Source organism: Podarcis filfolensis, assembly GCF_964270895.1.
Source record: "Podarcis filfolensis genome assembly, chromosome: 13".
NCBI lineage: Eukaryota > Metazoa > Chordata > Lepidosauria > Squamata > Lacertidae > Podarcis > Podarcis filfolensis.
In genome coordinates, this window is record NC_139615.1 from 47,983,468 (window position 1) to 48,005,705 (window position 22,238).

At 43.1% G+C, this 22,238-nt stretch overlaps 1 protein-coding gene across 8 annotated transcripts in view; it reads right to left on the reverse strand.

The window, feature by feature from the left end:
- Nucleotides 1–22,238, reverse strand: part of EPHA5 (EPH receptor A5) — a 245,320-nt gene that overhangs the window by 68,938 nt on the left and 154,144 nt on the right. For 5 of the 8 annotated variants that reach the window (XM_083582598.1, XM_083582595.1, XM_083582594.1 and 2 more), the window contains exon 5: nucleotides 21,755–22,090. The exons of the other annotated variants lie outside the window; for them this stretch is intronic. In XM_083582598.1, the coding sequence (XP_083438724.1) occupies nucleotides 21,755–22,090 (336 nt within the window). The remainder of the gene's footprint in view (nucleotides 1–21,754; nucleotides 22,091–22,238) is intronic. 8 annotated transcript variants of the gene reach the window in all.

A 22,238-nucleotide genomic window follows, 5' to 3' on the forward strand; every position in this document is an offset into this window, starting at 1 on the left:
GGGAGTTGTGGTCCAACAACATCTGGGGACCCACAGGTTGACAAAGCCTGCTCTACAGCATGTGCAGAAACTGTTGGACCAGCGGCATAGCTAGCCACTTGGGGTGGCGCATGCGCCCTGAGTCTGAGGTGGGGCGAGCCAGGACAGGGCATGCTGGGAAGAGCCTCCAAGGAATTTACCCACCACCTCCCCCTCAGTTGTAGGGCGGCACTGCCATTTTGGGCAGCATGGAGCCTGCAGGCGGCCAAGCTACCACGTCACTCCCAGGAGAGACACATAGCTCGGGCACACTGTAGGTCCCGTGGTAAGTGCCAACCCCTATGGGGTGTCTCCCCCTAGCTACCCCTCTGTTTTGGACCCACTGTTGGTCTCGTCCACTTAATCTGCCACAGCCAGCCTTTCCTTCCGGTAGAAGTCCCTAACTCACCGAGGGTTTGAGACCCATCAGCTACCCTCACCTGGTTTAGCTGGCCAGTCGATACACGCATTCACATACTTTAGTACCCACCCTGTTCATCTGATTGTTCAAACTGATTTTATTTATTTTCCATCTGATGGTAAATTGTTTAAACTGATTTATTTATATTTATTTTAAAGGGCTGTGGCTCAATGGTAGCACATCTGCCTTGGAAGCAGAAGATCCCAGGTTCAGTTCCCAGCACACCTCCAGATAGGGTTGGGAGAGACCTCCTGCCTGAAATCTTGGAGAGCAGCTGCCAATCTGTGCAGAAAATACTGAGCTGTATGGACTGGTGGTCTGGCTCAGTAGAAGACAGCTTCCTATGTTCCAAATGCAATAAAAATTAATTCATAATAAATAAACACTTACAATGTACAGTCGTACCTTGGTTCTCAAACGGAATCCGTTCTGGAAGTCCATTCGACTTCCGAAAACGTTCAAAAACCAAAGCGTGACTTCCGATTGGCTGCAGAAGCTTCCTGCACTCAATCAGAAGCCACAGAAGCCGTGTTGGACGTTCGGCTTCCAAAAAACGTTCACAAACCAGAACACTCATTTCCGGGTTTGCGGTGTTTGGGAGCCAAAACATTTGAGTCGCAAGGCTTTCCAGAACCAAGGTATGACTGTACTAAAAATTGGACATATATACACACACACACACACACACACACACATATACATACACATTTTAATTAATTTTTTTAACATATTAATTCCAACATTCATACAGCTTAACTTCTCATCTTATACAATATTTTTGGACTTCCGTCAACGCCTCTGATGATTTTCCGTTCCATGTCACTTATTATGCATTTCTTAATTTTATATTACCTTTAATTGTCCTTAACTAATAGTTCACCTCATTGTCTTTTTTGCAATATTTCAAATAATTCACCTTACAAAACTTCTTGCAAACCTACTAGCGTAATCTGTTCATCACAATTACTTTTCAAATAGTCCGTAAATTTACTCCAGTCTTCTGAGCATCTCTGGTCCCACAGGTTTCGAATCCTTCCTAAAAAATGGACTTTTCAAGGGGATACTGAAGTCATACGTTGAGCGTGGCAACATAAATGAAGACTAGCAAAGTTTTCCAGTTGAATGAATTCTTCACAGAAGACTTGGTGGCTTGCGAACAATATTCCTAGTCACTGTTGAACTGTGTTTCAGTAGTTGGGGACGGATTCTACTTTACCCTGTGTTATGGAAATTATGCTCAGTTTCTGAAGGGTGTTCTGGGATGTGTGTGGTCTCTTCCCTGCATACGTTCCAGCGTCTGGTTTTCGCTCCCTGAGAAGCTTAATGCACTAAGATCAATAGGGCAGTTTTAGAAAGGAATCAATATTGCACTCAAAGAAATCTTTCTTTTCCTTTCTTTTCTTTTGCAAAAAAACCCACACCAAACAGCCTTCCCCCCTCCCCCGCCCCAGGTTACTAATAAACAAACTTGCTCCAACAATTATATCTCACGCTGAAAGGTAAGGGGTGAATTTTGTTGCCTCTGATTTTGATGGTGTGTTCAGTAGTTTGGCTTTAATATTAGAATTCATCAAAGTGATTGATTGGTGTGTCACGGAAAGAGGCAGTGCTGGCACCAAAGGAAATTTCCCACACACTTTAAAATTGGCTCATGTAGCTAGTCTCAATTTAACAGCAGTCGAGCAAAAGGATGGAGAGCGCTGAAGCCATAGGCTGAGAGCGACACTAAGAAGGTGAAATAGGAAACACAACTGACTTGCACTTCCTGTTCCCTGCATTTCTCCCTCATGCCCCGAAAGGGAACTTAAAGGCTGCTAAGGTGCCAGAGGGAGACAGTGATTTCCTCTTTACTACAGGTGGGCTCAAGATATCTAGGGAAGAGGCAAACCAGCTTCCCAGACCAGCTCTCAGAGGCTTTTGTTGGTGCTCAAACAAACATCCCACAATGGAGACATTCTTGCTGCAGGGGTCTTCACCAGTAGCTTTGCTCTCTGTCGCAGGCTGATGTTTCCAGTCTTTCCCCCTACTGAATTAAGTGGAGACTGGTGTGGATAGGTACAATGATGCAGGTTTTACTGCATCCTATTCTAATAAAATAGGAACAGTGCACACACAAAATCTGTTCCATCCTGAGATTGGAAAAATCTGATTTCTGACCGGCATTTAATCTGAGTTCAGCAGACGGAATACCAAAATCCTGGAACAACTCAGAGCAGAAATCGTCCATTCTCATTATTTCTAATGTGGAATACTTGTTTTTTTGCTGCTGGGCAAATTTCTATTGCTTTGGCATACAGATTTTGATATATGACCACTACTGTTTTACTGTTGTAGTGTCTCAAATAGAAATTCTTCTTTTTAAGCCCCCTCCCTGCCTTTTCTAGAGCAAAGTCTGATAAAACCTGGTTGGTCATTGTCTTCCAAGTGGTAAAGGTAAAGGTAAAGGGACCCATGACCATTAGGTCCAGTCGTGGCCGACTCTGGGGTTGTAGCACTCATCTTGCTTTATTGGCTGAGGGAGCTGGCTTACAGCTTCCGGGTCATGTGGCCAGCATGACTAAGCCTCTTCTGGCGAACCAGAGCAGTGCACGGAAACGCCGCTTACCTTCCCGCTGGAGTGGTACCTATTTATCTACTTGCACTTTGACGTGCTTTCGAACTGCTAGGTTGAAAGCAGCAGGGACCGAACAACGGGAGCTCACACCGTCACGGGGATTCGAACCGCCGACCTTCTGATCGGCAAGTCCTAGGCTCTGTGGTTTAACCCACAGCGCCACCCACGTCCCTTTCCTTCCAAGTGGTACTGATGGTCCAATTTTCAGGTCCTGGTTAACAGACTACTGATTGGTCAGCTTGACGTCAATACCAGGAAAGGTACTAGAACAGATAATTAAATGGTCAGTCTGTGAGCACTTAAAAAGGATGCTGTGATTCATAAGACCCAGTATGGGCTTCTCAAAAACAAGTCATGTCAGACGAATCTCATTGCTTGTTTTAATAGAGTTGCAAGCTTGGTGGATCAGGGGAATGCTGTGGATGTATTATATCTTGATTTCAGTAAGGCTTTTGACAAAGTCCCCCATGATAGTCTTGTGGATGGACTGGAGGAGGTAGCTGTTAGGTGGATTTGTAGCTGGTTGACTGAACCCAAAGAGTACTCACTAATAGTTCCTCGTCAACCTGGAAAAAAAGTGACAAGAGGGGTGCCACAGGGTTCTGTCCTGGGCCTGCTGTTCAACATCTTCATAAACAACTTGGATGGAGGAATTGAGGGGATGCTCATCAAATTTGCAGATAACACCAAAGTGGGAGGGGTAGCTAATGCCCCAGAAAATAGAACCGGGATTCAATATGACCTTAACAGATTGGACAGCTGGGCCCAAACTAACAAAATGAATTTCAATAGGGACAAATGTAAGGTTCTTAGGCAGGAAGAATCAGATGCACAAATAAAAATGGGGACACACGGCTTGCCAGTAGTACATGTGAAAATGATTGAGGGAGTCTTAGTAGACTACCTTGGAAGGTGATGAACTCTCCTTCCTTGGAGGGTTTTAAGCAGAGGTTGGGTGGTTATCTGACATGGATGCTTTAGTTGAGATTTCTGCCTTGCAGGGGGTTGGACTAGATGACCCCCAGGGTCCCTTCAACTCCACAATTCCATGATTCTATGACTGTTAGTATTTTTGCAAGTTTTATTGCATTTTAGTCAACAGAAAATACATGAATAAGGTTAGTACTTTTGTGCCAAACGTTCAAGCAGTGGGGAAAGCTTGATAATATACAATCCGTTTTCCATAATACTATTTCACAGGCTAGTTAGTTATACAGCATAAATTGCTCTAGCAAATTTCCAATTCATTCTAAAAGAGTGAGGGTGAAGGACCAAATTATATTGCGGACCCCTACCAGCAGTTCAGTCTTGTGGGAAATAAACACACACCAAAAAGGAGAGAGAGAAAAGAAGACACTGAAGCTGATTCAATTACGGTCAGAAAGACTGTTTAGCAGATACTTTAGCTGCAGATTTATCCAAGGGCTCTTAATACATATACAGGGCATCTTGCTATAATTAGAGATCACTCTGCAAAATGTAATTAAATGTCTCAAACATCAGCAGCAATTGAATTATTCCCCCGCCCACCCAAATACTAAAATCTTTATGAAGATCTCTTCAAAGCTCAGTGTAATATGACCTAAAATATGAAATTCTGTACTTAATCTACATCAGAGTGATAGACACTATTCTCCAGACACTGGTCAGGGAGGGAGGGGAGGCAGAAACAGAGTTCAACGTAAACAAACCAACACAATTGATCATTGATTATCTTCGCCAGCACAAATGAGATCAGATCATTCACCAAAAATGCATGCACATTTTACTGCAACAGCCTTATCCTCAAGCAGTTCCATTTGCAGTTATCCACTGATAATGGGATTGTGCTCTAACATTTGGAAAACTGGAGCCAACGCCTGTAGTTCATGTCATGAGCTGCTTAAAAGTAGGACGGCCATCCCATGCACCTCTGAAAATGAGTAAATGTATCACCCAAATGCTGTCTAGGTGCTAACTGTCAATGGGTAACATGAAGGCTCCCCTGCTCTCCCATCTTTTGGTCTCGCATCATTTTGGACTTGCAGCTGACCATGGAGGCGCAGGTCAATTCTGTGTCCAGGGCAGCTGTCTACCAGCTCCAACTGGTATGCAGGCTGAGACCCTACCTGCCCGCAGACTGTCTCACCAGAGTTGTGCATGCTCTGGTTATCTCTCACTTGGACAACTGCAATGCACTCCACATGGGGCTACCTTTGAAGGTGACCCAGAAACTACAACTAATCCAGAATGCGGCAGCTAGACTGGTGACTGGGAGCGGCCGCCGAGACCATATAACACAGGTCTTGAAAGACCTACATTGGCTCCCGGTATGTTTCCGAGCACAATTCAAAGTGTTGGTGCTGACCTATAAAGCCCTAAACGGCCTCGGTCCAGTATACCTGAAGGAGCGTCTCCACCCCCATTGTTCTGCCCGAACACTGAGTCCACCTCCGAGGGCCTTCTGGCGGTTCCCTCATTGCGAGAAGTGAAATTACAGGGAACCAGGCAGAGGGCCTTCTTAGTATTGGTGGAACGCCCTCCCACCAGATGTCAAAGGAAAAAACAACTACCAGACTTTTAAGAGACATCTGAAGGCAGCCCTGTTTAGGGAAGCTTTTAATATCTGAAGGACTATTGTATTTTAATATTTTGTTGGAAGCCGCCCAGAGTGGATGAGGAAACCTAGCCAGATGGGCGGGTATAAATAATAAATTGTTGTTGTTGTTGTTGTTTCATCTTTCAACTGGACTTGGACCAGACAGCCCATCAAACAGAGGAGTACCCACTCTACTGGAAAGTCTTGAACTGACCTATCAACTCCAATGAAATGTCAATGGGATTTCTCTGGGCAAACTTGTTTAAGGGCTTCATCCCATAGTATAACTGAAGAACATGTGGTATTTCAGTGCAAACATCGTAAAGTTAGACTGGAAAGTCACAAGACTCTAAACTGACTACAAGCCAGTTACGAAAATAAACTTTTTAAACTTAAAGAACAAACAAAATCTTTAACCCTCCCAAGCCAGCTGGGTTCCTGTGGACTGACTCCAGCAGCTGTTCAGAATATATGGAAAAAGCTCTTAGCAAACTTAAACCACTTCATATTCCATGTACCCCTCAAGAATTATGGAATCAGTTGTCATTTGCACCCACTTCTCACTTTCTTAAAAATTGTGTTCAACGTATTAAGCTATCAGGAGTCTAATTTACCCTTACTGAAATGGATGGGGAAATGAAATTGCCAGACACTTAAGTTAATGGCAGTCCGTTTGATTCTTACCAGCTTTTCAATATAGGACTGGAGAAATAACAGCATTTTGGCTTTATCATAAATTCCATTATGCCATTTCAAGAGCACTTGAGTATATATTTTTTCTGTTTTTGTAAAACAAATCTGTATATGTGTATTTTTAAAAAAAATTACAAAATACTCCAAGGGTCTGTTAAACTCCAGGAGTAAACCTTTCCTAGCCTAGATTAATTCTGCTCCATTTTAATTTTATTTTGACATATAGATGTTCACACTCCCTGCAATCTTGCAACACTGATTTCTTATTTCTTATTTGTTTGGGGAGACAGGTGGAGAAAGCCAATTGCTCTATGGCTGTATCTTGATGTTCCATTATTGACTATGAGACCAGTATGTTACCTATGCATTTTAGGTTTCCGTTTCTCCTTTTCTGCTTTTTTCTTCCTTCTTCCAGGGCATCCAAATTGGTAATTAGCCCAACAAAAATTGCTTATTTTGTTGGCTGGATCATTTACTAAATCACATGCCACAGGTCTGTTTGCTTCTTAATGGTATAGGGACCAATGTACATAATTTTTGTGTTAGTGGAATGTGGTTTCCACAAAATGTTAAACTGGAGTTATCTTGAAATCAAATTACATATTTTAAGGCTTTAAAGGGGGGAGCTGTTGGATCTCAACTGCAGGCTGATAGCATCAAGGCCTTTGGTGGAATATATAACCCTTTTAACAGACTTCCATAGAAAAGTTATTATTGGCAGACATTTCCATTAGGATGACACAGAAGACATAGTTTGGTAAGGGTGGGTGGGTGTTAGCATGCTGCATTGCATTCTGTGGAAGCCATTTTCCAATATGGCTGCTGGTTGTTCACATGAACCACCTATCTCATAAACCATAGTACCTACATTCATAGGAATTTCTGTCAGACTATACTTTTAAAGGTAAAGGTAACGGACCCCTGACACAGTGGCGTAGCGTGGGGGGTGCAGGGGGGGCGGACCGCACCGGGCGCAACATCTGGGGTTAGGGCAAATCAATGGGTTAGGGGGCGCAAATCCACGGGTTAGGGGGTGCAAATCCACGGGTTAGGGGGCGTAAATTACTTGCCTTGCCCCGGGTGCTGACAACCCACGCTACGCCACTGCCCTGACAGCTAAGTCCAGTTGCAGACGACTTTGGGGTTGCTGCACTCATCTCGTTTTACAGGACGAGGGAGTCGGCGTTTGTCCGCAGACAGTTTTTCCAGGTCATGTGGCCAGCATGACTAAGCTGCTTCTGGCAGAACAGAACACTGGAAGCAGAGCAGCGCATGAAAACGCCGTTTACCTTCCCGCAGGAGTGGTACCTATTTATCTACTTGCCCTTTGACGTGCTTTCGAACTGCTAGGTTGGCAGGAGCTGGGACAGAGCAACGGGAGCTCACCCCATCGCAGGGATTCGATATATGATTCCAAGTTTAGTAACAAGGGGAAAGACACATTTTAGGTCTTTAGAAAATAAGTTGGGTAAAATGAAATCGGGAATTGTTCATTAACAACAACAAAAACACAATGTATGGCCTAAGAGTTATCTTTCACACAGTTAAGGTTTTGCAGGACTGTACAGGCAAGTACTTCTGTGCAAATCAAGTTCCTGATGCTTTTGTGGGAACTGAGATCTCTTTGCATCTGTGTGGTAAAGTCAGTAATGAATGGTTTGCATTATGTGAGGGATCTCTGTGGAATGGTAATCTCAGCTGAAACAATACAACCTATGAAATGGGATTCATTTTGGATGGCAATGGAAAGTAGTAAATATCTGGGTGTTCCTCATGCAGTTGGGCATTGGGGAATGCTATTCAGTGAAAGCAATTCTGTACAGCAACAGGCACATTTTTATGTGGTCCCTTTCCCATAATGAATGAACTAAAACATGGCTTTCATGAATTCTCAGAGACTTTCAAAAAAGAAATCACAAATGTGTGCTCATTGGGAGCAGTTTTTGATCATTCGCTGACAGCCTCATTCCTTCAGACAGGGAAGATGGTTGGGAAGGTCACCTTCAGAAAAGGCAAAGTATTATTCCACAATTACGGCAGCATTAGTTATAAAAGGTTACAATGAGAAAAAATGTACACTGAGAAAATCGGACAACTTAAAGCTGATCACCATGGTATTTACAAAAAGTTTCAAGCCGGCCATTTTGTTCTGAAGCAGAACAAGGACTTTTCAATGCAGTTCTCCTGACGTAAATTTGGAGCGAACAGTACAAAGATCCCAGAGGAGTAGTAAAGCCATAACTGGACAAACAAGATGGATTGAATTATGGTTCTCAATAGCAGCTGATCCATCATGAGGCTTCAGCTGTCTGCAACAACTTTTGACAAGTCACAAGTGCAGAAAAGTGCCACTGTGAAACATTCTGAGATGACTGGGAATACACACCAAGAACTGCCTAGGCACAAAGGGAAAATCCTTACAATGTGTGGAATGTAGCCAAGCCACACAGTTTTGTCACGAAGCAAGAACTCCATACAGTTGCAGCTTTCAGGTTCTTGCATTGAAAACGACAGGGTGGTTAACAATATTAACAACAACAACAACAACAACACATCAAGTAAGTCAAGAAAGTGAAGCTGCTCACTTTGACTTCATACATCACATCATTCAATGAGCATGTCAATAAAACTTCAAGCAAAACAGAAGGAAAAGACACGTGTTAGGTGCTCAGAAAATAGCTGACACTGCAACAGAAGAGTTGAACCAACTGTTGACTGGCAGTAAATCAAACTTTAGAATGTCTGCTAGCAATTTCTGAAGTTTCTTCTGTTGCCAACAACACCCCCTCTCACTTTAGCTAAATGCATTCTGTTATCAGAACTGGCCCGACTACTCATTCACAAGCACACTTCTCTGCTTCCAGCATGCATTGTTGATTTTATGCCTACAATTAGGAAGACAACAGGCAAGACATCTCGTCAAGTTTGAATGACGCATTTGAAAGTGTGCGGCAGTATGGTACTCATATTTGTGATATGCAGCAGATTGACTTCATATTTGATAGCTACATTGAAACCCACCCCCGAAAGGATGTGAAAGGCAAAGGAAGTCCGTGTCAATCCCACTAAAATTAGCGACCGCTGACTGTGACACCACCATTCCTATCCTATACAGCAGAAGGCTCATCTATCAGTACTAAAATTCATCACACTCTTCGCTGACTAAAGATAACCCTGTAGGGTTTACTAGACCATCACGGCAAGCATGTAACTGGTTAGCGCTATGGCACAGAATTCTAGGAAATTCTACGACGGGAAAACACGTGTTAGCCAAGCTAAATCAGGTGGTTGCTGGTTTAACTGGGAGTGAATTTTTGACACCCTCCATTTTTTTGTTCAGAACCAATTTTCCATTAACTATTGGTACACTGGAATGAAATTTAGTCTATACACTCAGAACATAATTTGAACACTAGCTTTAGCCCACCCACAGCTGTTTTCAGGTAGGAAGGAAAAAGGAAAGGTGCAAAATACATTTTTGTTTCCACAAAAAGGGTTTAATGAGGAACTCCAGAAGGATGTCTTAAAACTGGCATTCCAAATAATGGATGGATGGATGGATGGAGATGATAGCTAGAGATAGATAAGATGATAGATAGATAGATAGATGATAGATAGATAGATAGATTAGATAGATGATAGATAGATAGATAGATGATAGATAGATAGATGATAGATGATAGATAGATAGATAGATAGATAGATAGATAGATAGATAGATGATAGATAGATAGAGGATCCTAGAAAATGGTATGATGATGGAAGATCATAATGGCAAGTGATCATAGAAGGCTGAAACACTTTTGAAAAGCCACAACTAGCAGTCGCTGAAATACCTTTGGCACAAACATGCCATGTACAATCAGAGAAAAGGACTGGAGAATACCAGGCTTATTTCCTATTCAGAGCACCTGGGAACAAAAGAATACAAAGTCTGAACAACATTATGGAGTTCTCAACTTGACTGAGCAACGGAAAATACAAGGTGGCATGAAATGCAATCGACTGAGTTTGTTTGTGTGTTGAACGCAAAGCAAAGAGCTGGGAAGATTGCTAGGTACAGATTCACTGGGACATACATCTATCATCCTGTCAGTGCGGCCAGACACACCAAGAGGTCTCAGCTGCTTCTCAATTCTGAGGTTACTGAAGCAAGCTGAGCCTTCCAGACAGTCAAATATGGGGACCCACATTGCAGCAAAGAGGGCTTCATTCAAGAATACCTTGGGGAGCAAGGACGTCGAAATCTTGCATGCAGAGGAAAACTTCAGAGACAAGGCTAACTGGACAAATATGCTAGAAGACAATCAGGCAGCGCACATGAGGCAATGAAGACTCAGAAAATGGGCAGCAATATTAAGCAATCTACTGCAGAGGTAGAACAATAGCTAAGTTTGTACATCATTTGTCTTGCATGCAGAAGGTCCCGGTATCAACCTCTAGCAAAAGGAATTCAGTTGGGAATAACTTCCCTCCCTGAGGCACAGCAGAACTGCCCAGTGATCAGAATAGCGAATACTGCACTAGATGGATCAATAATCAAACTCACTATAAGGCATCTTTGATGCATGTTTAAACAGCCCCTATGCAAAGTAGGGTTTTCCGCCTCCTTACAAAAGGGTTAGGGTTAGAAGGCAAAATCAGCCTTCTGAAAACATAAAGGGAAATATCTTGGGAGGCTTAGCAAGTTATGAACATTATTTCTTATATTTTTATGTTTACACTCAAACCACTACAACCCAACGGCACTCACTTTGTGATCGGTTTGCTGACGCTAGTGAAAGTTAGCGCTAAGAATACAAAAGAATGAAGTGTGTCAAATTATCATGCCTTTTGACAGGAAACAGGGCTCAAAAGTACTGAATACATAGGTTTGGATCCAGACCTAGTTACACACAGAGTGATCCACTGAAATTAATGGGGCATGAGTCATTACTAACTTAATTTGATTTTAGTGGGTCTACTCTAAGTATGACTGCATCCAACCCATTAAATCAACCTGCCCAACTGTATAAAAGGGACTTGGGCAACAGAATAACCATTGCTAAATTTCCTGGGCTCCAAGCTCTTCATTTAATGCCCATACATATTGTGCATCGCTAGATATCTAAGGATTGTTTAAAGCTTGCTAACCAACTAAGAGAAACCAATTACCAACAAGGGAGTTATAAATAAAACCATAAAGTATTCATCTGATCCATAATTCATTGGTAACAGACATTCTGCCATCTGGAGTGGGGATGAACTTGCAACTCAAGCGTCAGATGGCTTGTGATGAAGATTTGACATGCAAAAATGGGTGTTGATGTTGCAAATGATTTCATGTGATATCTTATTTCTGATGTTTTCTTTTTTAAAAAAAAACATTATTGGCTGCATGTGGGATTAACTTCCATGTTTTCCATTGGTAGTTTTGCTTTTCAAAGGAAAGCACATAAACAATAGAAATGTTTTCGAAGCTGCAATATTTTGCATTTAAGAAAAGGAGGGAAATGATCGCAAACTGTGGTGTGCACACTTGTAAAAATTTCCACGGGATCTCATAGAATTGTTGAGTTAGAAGGAACCCTGAGGATTATCTAGTCTAACCCCCTGCAGTGCAGGAATATGAAGCTGTCCCATATGGGAACTGAACCTTCAACCTGATCAGCACCACGCTCTAACCAAGTCAACTATCCAGTTGTCTGGGATGCTTTTTAAATTATGCTTTATGGACAAGATTCTATGAACAGTGTAACTGGTTTCACATCCTGAAGGTGGGTTTAGGTTTGTGTTTCTCAGGCAGCAGCATTGCAAACTGTTTTGAGAGGCTCCCTTACCAAAATCTATTTGTGATACAGCACAGATATCTCATGTACCATGAAAGGAAAGCATATACAAGCTAGTAGAGATATGTAGAACTGAATATTTGGATCCTAGCCTTTGTAGTTTTATTTTTTTCCATTTATGAATAAATGAAGCTTATTTATTATCCCATAATATATTTGTGCATCTTTGAGGTGCCCCAAGACTATTTAAAATTTCTTTATAAAAATCATTTTTATTTGATTTTACAGATATAAATTTATAACAAAACCACACACATATCCATATAAAGAGATTTCTCTGAATCTCAAGACTTCCCCCCCATCCCCTCCATGGGTCCTATTGTCTACATTTTCAACTGCATATTATTTCATAATCTATATTTTATATCTATCTATATTGTCCATAGTATTTGTTACATTACAAGTGAAATTAAAATCCTGCTCATGTTTTCATCTGCATCTATTTAAAATTTCTTCATGGCCTTTCCAAGGTTTGTTCCAAGCAATGTACAACAAAACGAAACTAAAACATTTCCGTGGGGGGTACACCAACTGCAGGTTCTCCCTTGTAATAAAACACAATGCAGAATTAAAAGCTGCAACACACTGGCACAAAACAGCACTTAGTTCTTTTCATTCTCAAGCCTCACTAGATATCACTATATAATGCAAGGCATCTACACTTTTAAAATATCCTGTGCATTTCAGCAGGGGTGCTTTTCCTGATTGAATTCAGTTGTTGGTGTGGTCTTTTCCCTGTCTGGTGGTAGTGGGAAGAGAAAGGTGTGTGTTTTTTGTTTTGTGTGGTGAGCAGATTATAGCCCTCCATGTGGCTCCACAGAGCACTTGGAACAACTTTGAAATACTAAGTTGCTGCCAAAGAGGATGGCCACTCCTACACTGTCAAAAAATGAGGAATTGTATCACTCCTTTAGGGACGCGGAGGGCTTGCTGATCAGAAGGTCAGCGGTTCGAATTCCCACAACGGGGTGAGCTCCTGTTGCTCGGTCCCAGCTCCTGCCAACCTAGCAGTTCAAAAGCACGTCAAAGTGCAAGTAGATAAATAGGTACCGCCCCGGCGGGAAGGTAAACGGAGTTTCCATGCACTGCTCTGCTTTCACCAAAAGCGGCTTAGTCATGCTGGCCACATGACCCGGAAGCTGTATGCCTGCTCCCTCGGTCAGTAAAGTGAGATGAGCACCGCAACCCCAGAGTTGTTTGTGACTGGACTGAACTGTCAGGGGTCCTTTACCTTTAACTTTTTAACACTCCCTTTGCCCCCCCCAAAAAAAAAGATAAAAGGGGAAATGAGAACACAGATATATACAAATGGAAGACTGAAAGGTGACTCAAAAGATTGTCTATGCTCATTTATTTGTACAATAAATTTGTAAACCAGGTCAAGACTTGCCAAAAGAGTGGAAGAAGCTATTTATGCATGCCACAACTATTTGGCATGCATATATTACTAGCCCCAAAATGGAAAGATGAAAGATATTACTAGCCCCAAAATGGAAAGATGACAAGACACCAACAAAAGAAGAATGGCAAGCAAAATAGATGGAATCCGCTGAAATGGCGAAGCTCCCGAGAAAACTTAGAGATAAGGACAAAAGAGACTTTTTAAAAGATTGGGAATCGTTTATGATGTATATATAGAAACATTGTAAAGAAGTGGATGCAATAGCAGGGTTTGAGTAAACACTTAAAATTAAGAAAACAAGCAAAAAAGTTAAGGTGCAACTATTGGGAAAACAACATAGATGTAATTGAAAAGATATGGTATAAAAAGGATAAAAATATAAGAACAGTTAATGAAAAGACTACAAAATTAACGTAGAATAAAATAAACAGAAAAAGCAAATATCTAAGGAACCAGAAGAGGAGGCTGAGGAAAGTCATGGGGGGGGGATATTGGGATTTACATTTTTGTGTGAGATAATGACAGTCGTGTTGAATATAAAACTGTAAAACTGAATATATTTTTTATATTATTTTTTTAAAAAAAATATTATTGTAATCCAGGACACAAAACCTGTTCATTTGTTTTTTGGGGTGTGTGAAAGGATGATGGTCTTGATCTGTAGAGGAAAATTTGCCTGGGGCGGCAGGAAATAACAGGAGTGGGTTAGCAAGCTTTTACTTTTTTAGATGGGGAAAAGAAAAATCTCAGAAATCTTGGGTTCTACATTATACACTGCTCTTCAGAAGCAGTTGAAGGCTATCACAGACTTGCAAAAAACCAACTGAATCACATTCATTGATCACAAATGTATGTAAGAGTAGCCAGACAGTCTCTGAAACCAGAAAATCTGTTTACAGTGAGTGTGACTGGAAGTGAGGAAGCAGCAATGAAAGGGGTACTCAGCACATCTTAATCCTCACAGGAGAAGAGTCACCGGGAAGATAATTTTCAAAAAAGAAAAACAAGTTGGACACCTTTCCCCCCTGCCGCTCTTGTTTACATTGGACCCCTGAAATATCATTACACATATTTGAATAGGTCTGTGGAGTTTTGGACTTGGCAAAAGGTAGTGCTTGTCAAATTGATAAAAATAAAAATAAAAGGAATACTGTTTTCACAAAAGCGCCGCCTTTTTGTGTCCTGAGAGAAGCACATAGTCCCAAACCTTCTGGCGTAGGTAGACTTCTTCAGCCAACGTTAGATGTTATGGTACGTATGTGGGTGCCACTGAAAACAGCACCCAGCCCTTCCTCTCCTCCTGACGAACATCCCTGGCAATCAAAGAAGTGAGATGCAATGCTTCTGCGCAATGTGTTTTCCTGCCACTTCTAGCAGAAGCCGGTGAAACAGAGCATAGATGAGGAGACTCGCAGCATGGCGACATTATATCACATGGCATTAACTCAGGGAAAAGGATGAGGAGGCGAGCAGCTGCTATGTGGCATCAGCATGCATCTTGTATTATCCACTTCCAGCCTCAGTGTGCCAGTACAATAGGCTTACACATGGGAAGGGTGTTCTTTCCATGAAGCCACTGGGAAACTGGTGCAGTGTGTGTCAATGAGGGAGCTGAGCTGGTTCTCCATCTTCTTCTGGTACCCGGCTCAACACTTGAGCCGATGGTGACCCCTGATGGCAGAACCTTCGTTTCTGGCTCAGAAGGATGCCACAATGGACAGAAGCTAAAACCCAACCCAGGACATCTTAATCTGTATCTATGGATGGGCTAAAGGGCTGAGCAAGCCAGTCCTGCTTCCTCTGCCCTTGATCTCTCCACAACCAGGGACCCAGTTGCTGGGATGGTTGTAACCATGTCCAGCCATCCCAAGCCGGAATTAAGATTGCCGGAAGAAATATCAACAACCTCAGATATGCAGATGACACAACCTTGATGGTAGAAAGTGAGGAGGAATTATAGAACCTTTTAATGAGGGTGAAAGAGGAGAGCGCAAAATATGGTCTGAAGCTCAACATCAAAAAAACGAAGATCATGGCCACTGGGCCCATCACCTCCTGGCAAATAGAAGGGGAAGAAATGGAGGCAGTGAGAGATTTTACTTTCTTGGGCTCCATGATCACTGCAGATGGTGACAGCAGTCACAAAATTAGAAGATGCCTGCTTCTTGGGAGAAAAGCAATGACAAACCTAGACAGCATCTTAAAAAGCAGAGACATCACCTTGCCGACAAAGGTCCGGATAGTTAAAGCTATGGTCTTCCCAGTAGTGGTGTATGGAAGTGAGAGCTGGACCATAAAGAAGGCTGATCGCCAAAGAATTGATGCTTTTGAATTATGGTGCTGGAGGAGACTCTTGAGAGTCCCATGGACTGCAAGAAGATCAAACCTATCCATTCTGAAGGAAATCAGCCCTGAGTGCTCACTGGAAGGACAGATCCTGAAGCTGAGGCTCCAGTACTTTGGCCACCTCATGAGAAGAGAAGGCTCCCTGGAAAAGACCCTGATGTTGGGAAAGATGGAGGGCACAAGGAGAAGGGGACGACAGAGGATGGGATGGTTGGATAGTGTTCTCGAAGCTACTAGCATGAGTTTGACCAAACTGCGGGAGGCAGTGGAAGACAGGAGTGCCTGGTGTGCTCTGGTCCACGGGGTCATGAAGAGTCGGACACGACTAAACGACTAAACAACAACAACCAGCAATTCTCCTTCAGGCTGCCTGTCTGCTCAACACAGGGAAGATAATGTTGGAGGGGCTGGGGCTGGTGTTCAAGGGGCCCATAATTGACCCTTTGGGTCCCTTCCAACCCTACAGTTCTATGAGTATGTGAATAGGGCTTGTTTCTCTGATTTCACACAAGCCCAGGGAATTGGTGTCAGGTGCAGAAGCCAGCTCTCTGAGAATCACAATTCTTTCTTTTAAAGCTGATGGATGCAAACATAGGCTTAAACTTTGTGGGTAAGCTCCAGGGGAATGCCAGGCATCCAAGGTGTAGCTGAATAAGGTTATTGGTCAGCAAGAATGGGGATTCACACTTGGTTGCAGGAGTAAAGGGTTAGTAGATTATTATTTTTAAAGCTGGCTTTGAGATTTTTGCTTTAAGAATCACATGGCATCCAAATCTTGTGAAATAAATAAAAAATAATTCAAGGAAAGATGGTACATGATGTATTTAAATAAACTGAAAAGCCCTCAGCAGAAATATGTAAAGATTTGCTTATGTTACATGTTACATCAATTGCATAATCCACGTTTTCTCGTCACATGAATTTATTGGACTCTGAACACCTCTTTCCAGTCTTACATTTCACAGTGCTACTAAATGGTCACAACAATTTGAATAATGTACAGAGAACCATAGATTAGTCATTAAATTGATCAACTTTTCATAATAAAGTCGTTCATGGATTCTATCATCTGATCTTCTACTGCTAGCTATTCAAAGACATGATTCAGCTTATTGTTATACTTTTCAGTCTGGAAAACGATCCAGTTGTTTTCTTGTTGCAATTTCCAGTGTAATTTGGGTTCGCAGATGCTTCACATACCCCTTGCAGTCAAAAATGAAAATTAAGAAAGCAAGACATATTAAGGGTGCCAGTTATACAAAAGAAAAAAGAGGGGGGAGACATAAATTATTTGAGGAAAAGGCAAAGTTTTCAGGAAATATTTCCTGCAAGAACCAAAAACAAATTTATACCAAAAGTTGCACTTGTGATGTACTTCTGGAGCAGCCAGAATCTTAATGCATGAGCCTTTTGTAAATTCTGAAATTCACAAGAATTTTCTTGAGCTTGACATGGTAAAGTAGTGCCCCATCTGCGGTGCTGGTTAGCAAATTTTCTGTCAACACCAATGAGTCTGCCAGACCAATACCATGGCATATGGTCTGAATTTCCAGGCACAACATTTCTCACTGCCAATATAAAATAGATGTCTTTGTCCTGAGAAATGTCTTCTACCAAACCTTGGTACGCCCAGCTTCTACACAAAAGGGTGAAGTTGTCTGATGGTACCTCCATTTTTTAGAAACCCTTCACATTGGTATATCTAACTTTATCTGCAAAGCTTAGGGTGGTGTACTTTGTATATCATTCCATCTTACTCTCAGAAAAAACAATGGGATGTAGGCTAGTCTGAGGGGAAAGCGACATGAACATGACCATCTGCTGAGCTTCAAAGAATCATAGAGTTGAAAAGTATCTCAAAAGTCATCTAGTTCAATCCCCTGCTGATGCAGACATCCACCGCTATGGCATTCCTAATAGATGGCTAGGCAGCCTCTACTTTAAAAACCTCTCACAAAGGAAAGTCTGCCATTTTCTGAGGCGGTCTGTTTCTCTGTCAGATAACTCAAACTCTTCCAAATCCTTTTTCTTGTAACTAAAACCCAACTGGTTTTGTTTTCTGGAGCAATAGAAAACAGACTAGCACCACCATCTAGGTGGTCATTCAAACATTTGAACATTCAAACATTTGAAGATGGCTATCATATCTTCTCTTAATTGTCTCTTCTCCCGGCGAAATGTATCTTCAACCTTTCCTCACAGGACTTGGTCTCCAGAGGTCCCACCATCTTTGTCGCCCCTCCCGTGGACACCTGCTAGTTTGCAAGTACCGTATTTTTCGCTCCATATGATGCACTTTTTTCCTCTTAAAAACTAAGGGGAAATGTCTGTGCGTCTTATGGAGCGAATGTGTGGTCCCTGGGGCTGGGGGGGGGAACTTGGGCTTCCCCCGCCAGCCCCAGGAGCAGAGGCAAGGCTGCGCGCAACCTTGCCGCCGCTCCCCGGCCTGTTTTGGGGGCTGGGATCGGGGGAAGCTTGGGCTTCCCTTGCCCCAGCCCCGCGGCTAAAAACAAAGCCAAGACAGTGAGTGGGTTCCATCCCGCTCGCTGTCTTGGCTTCTTTGCTCTTTGGGGCTGGGGGGGGGACCTGGGCTTCCCCTGACAGCCCCTGACAGCCCCAGAAGCTCTGGGAGAAGCGGACAGGCTGCTTTTTGGGGCTGGGGGGGGGGGGAAATAAGATTTTTTTCTTGATTCCCCCCCCTAAAAACTAGGTGCGCCTTATGGTCCGGTGTGCCTTATGGAGCGAAAAATACACTATCTTTCTTGGACTGGGGTGCTCAGCACTTGACACAGAATTCCAGGGAAGACCTGACCAAAACAGAATAGTGCTCACCTGACATCCACCTGGTTGTCTGAGGAACCCAACTCCTCTCATCAGTCCCCATGCCAAGTTCTCCCTTTCTCAGTGTACGTTTCATCATATTTACTAGGGTGTTTCTTTGCATTTGCCCACTGGTTTCTGCTGACAGGGATGTGGTGGTGGGGAGAACGACATGTGTAGAACTCAGAGCCAACCCAGCCACTGGGCAAGGCGAGGCTGCTGCCTCAGGCTGAAGAAACCACCACCCTGGTGGGAACACTGTGGGCACCTTGCCTCCACCTCCAATTTGGGGTAAGATTGCATCCATTTGGGGCAAGCTCTCACCCCAAATTGGCACGATCTTGCCTGAAACTGGTGCCAATGGTAGCAACACTTCTCCACCAGTTGCAGATGTGATGGCGGCAGAGCTGGTGGTGGCCACAGCAGAGGCAACGACAAGAAGGATGGCAGTTTCCGTGGAAATGCCGTTTACCTTCCTACTGGTGTGGTACCTATTTATCTACTTGCACTTTGACGTGCTTTTGAACTGCTAGGTGGGCAGGAGCAGGGACCAAACAACGGGAGCTCACCCTGTTGCGGGGATTCGAACCGCCGACCTTCTATGGGCAAGTCCTAGGCTCTGTGGTTTAACCCACAGCGCCACCCGTGTCCACTATCTACTACATCACACTAAAAGACTTGCCTTCCTTAAACTCAAACAACCGATGAGATCAACAGGGGATGGGAAGAGACAGAGAGATAGGCATGTGTGTGTGATTAATCCTGCGTGCATTTTTCTCATCCTGAAAGCATTAATCACTCTGACCACACAAAGTTTATTCTGTGGTGTGGAACTGAGCAGAGCAGCCAATTCCTCAAAAAAGTGTACATCTCCTGAGCAAAAGTCAACTGCTTTTCAACTAATGCAGGCACAGGGAGGTCGGTGATCTTATTTTAGATACATATTATACTGACATGCGCTGCTCTGACCAAATTTCAACCAGGTTTCCATTTCTCTGTCTTGGGGCTTCCCTGACACAAGGCACAGCCCAAATTCATGCCTGACATTGGGACTACATTGGCAATAGACCTACGTTTTCTGGCGGCTGTGAGCTATCCCTGTAATGATAAGAAAATCCAGATCAGGATTCTTGAATCAGGGAAGCCAGACTTGTGAATGGCCAAAAGGAGGGAGGGAAAGTAAACCTGAGGGACACCTTGGACTAATCCTTCCAAATGTTTATAGGCAAGCAATATCACAGTGGTAGGGAGCCTTGACATTATTTAAAAACCTACCTTATCCAGAACTCTTCTGAGGTATAGGCTTGGGACAATACACAGAACCCCTCTAGAAGAAACCAGCAATATTCCTGTGGCTGCCTGAAGTGCCCCAACTCATGGATGTCTTCTCTGGGTCCCAGATAACCCATCTTGACCACATCCCAAGATCTGCCTTGGTTTCAGATTCTCCACATTCACACATTCACACCCCACACCTCTAGAACTAGCGGCTAGAGCAGTGTCACCATAGGAGACATCAGCTGATGGGCGATAAAACAGGATTCAATCTTCCATGGGCTGCACACCCTGTTATCTGTGGGGAATAGGATAGAAGCTGCTCATGTGCCTCCTTGAAGCCAGCTGGCTGGCGGAATGGGAGAGGAATCCCTACCCACCATCTCAAAAGAAGTGTGCAAGCTCTTTCAGGCAGCCCTTTTGCAAAGCACCTGAAGGCAGAATTTAGCATTAAGCAGGACACACACACACCCTGCACCATCGCCACAAAGCAACAGGAGGGTGATCGTGCTTGATCTGGGTGCACAGAGCTCTCTCATGCCCCCAAACCTGCTAAGTTTGGCTGGACACATAGCAGGCATCAAGGTGCTGCCAATGCAAAGGTCCTCTCCTTCAAAACGGAAAGGAAAACCCTTTAGTAGCACATTGCTGCCTGTCACCTGGTCTGAAGACCCAGTTTCAGGTCTTCAAAGAACCAAACCCCATTTATTTGCATCATCAGTTGATTGAAAGATAGGTGGCTGTACCCACCTGTCAGATTTGGTCCACAAAGCAGATACCAATGTAGACAAGTTTGATACCCGTAATATAGCTTTATATACACTAACAGTGAGAAAGTTGCAGGCTACTTTTTTTATGCAAACTGTAAGCAAAGAGGTGTAAACTGGCAAGCATGCCTTTTAATTTAAATTATTTGGGAAACTTTTAAAAAAATTATAATTTGCAGTTCTGAAAATGCAGGTGGTTAACTTGTTCTTAAATTATTTTGCTTTTTGTGTGTGGTTAATACTTTTCCCTGTCATGGAGAATTGCTGATGTCCTTGGAGGAGCACTTAGCTATTTTTCAATCTGTTGCAGAACCATAATTCCATATAATTCAAACTGTGATACAATAGAAGGGCAGCATAAGAAATAAAACAAACATTAAAATAACATTAAAAATCAGCACGACTATTCAACGTGATGGATGTGTCATCTTCCTTTCTTTAACCACAAATCCACAGACAAGCCAAGGACCACCTGACTGAACCTTTTGGACCACTGATGGTCCACAGACCACACTCTAGAAAATGCTGCCCTCAAGCCATCACACTTGGTCTTCTGCTAGGAGCTTGCAAATGTATTCTTGGTGCCAAAGCTACACTTTAAAAAGTCACTATCTTTCCTTCTTCTTCAAACAATCTTTTAAAAGTGCAAACTACTGCTTTAAAGGCTGTTGAAAAGCATCTTAGCCACATCTAGATTTTAACCGACGAGGGAAAATGGCTGCATTTATGACTAAATTGACAGTGAATGAGAAATACTCTGCACAAGTAACTCCATGGTCTATTAAACGGGCCCCTGAGAGGAAACATTTCTTATATTGTGTGGCTTAGTAATTTATGTGATGTAACCAGAGAAAAACAAAAAAGGAAAGAAACGCAAGTTCATTATCAAAAGCCAAGCTCGGCGATTTCAAGCTGTGCTCAACCACCGTGTTCCACGCCTGGCAAACCCACCCACAGAACCTAATTATCCCGTTGCGAAACTTTGCACTTACCTGCCTGGTTTGTGGTTACATTGACAGACACAAATTGCCTCGCAGCCGGACTCTGGTCGGACACACCATTCAGTGCCTCAATTTCAAAGGTATAGTTTGTGTGGGCAAGCAGGTCCACCATCATCACAGAGGTGTTTCTCAGGCCGCTTTGTTGTGGGAGATACCTGACATGACCACCACACGCCTCACAGAGACCTGAGTGCCAGTTGCACTTCTTGCATGCAATATAATAAGACACATCTTTCCTTCCACCAGTATCAGCAGGAGGAATCCATTCCAGAAAGACACTAGTCTCGTTAACATTTGAGATGGCACTCCGGGGAGCAGAGGGGGGTCCTGGCGTGTAAAGTGAGAAAAACACATGGTAAGAATCAGATTCAAAGTCCCTCCCAACCCATTTGCTTAGATACTGTCTATGGGAGGGGGAAATTCTAACCAACCCAGCTCTTTGGAAGGCATTAAGTGCTGGTGGGTTCCATCCGGG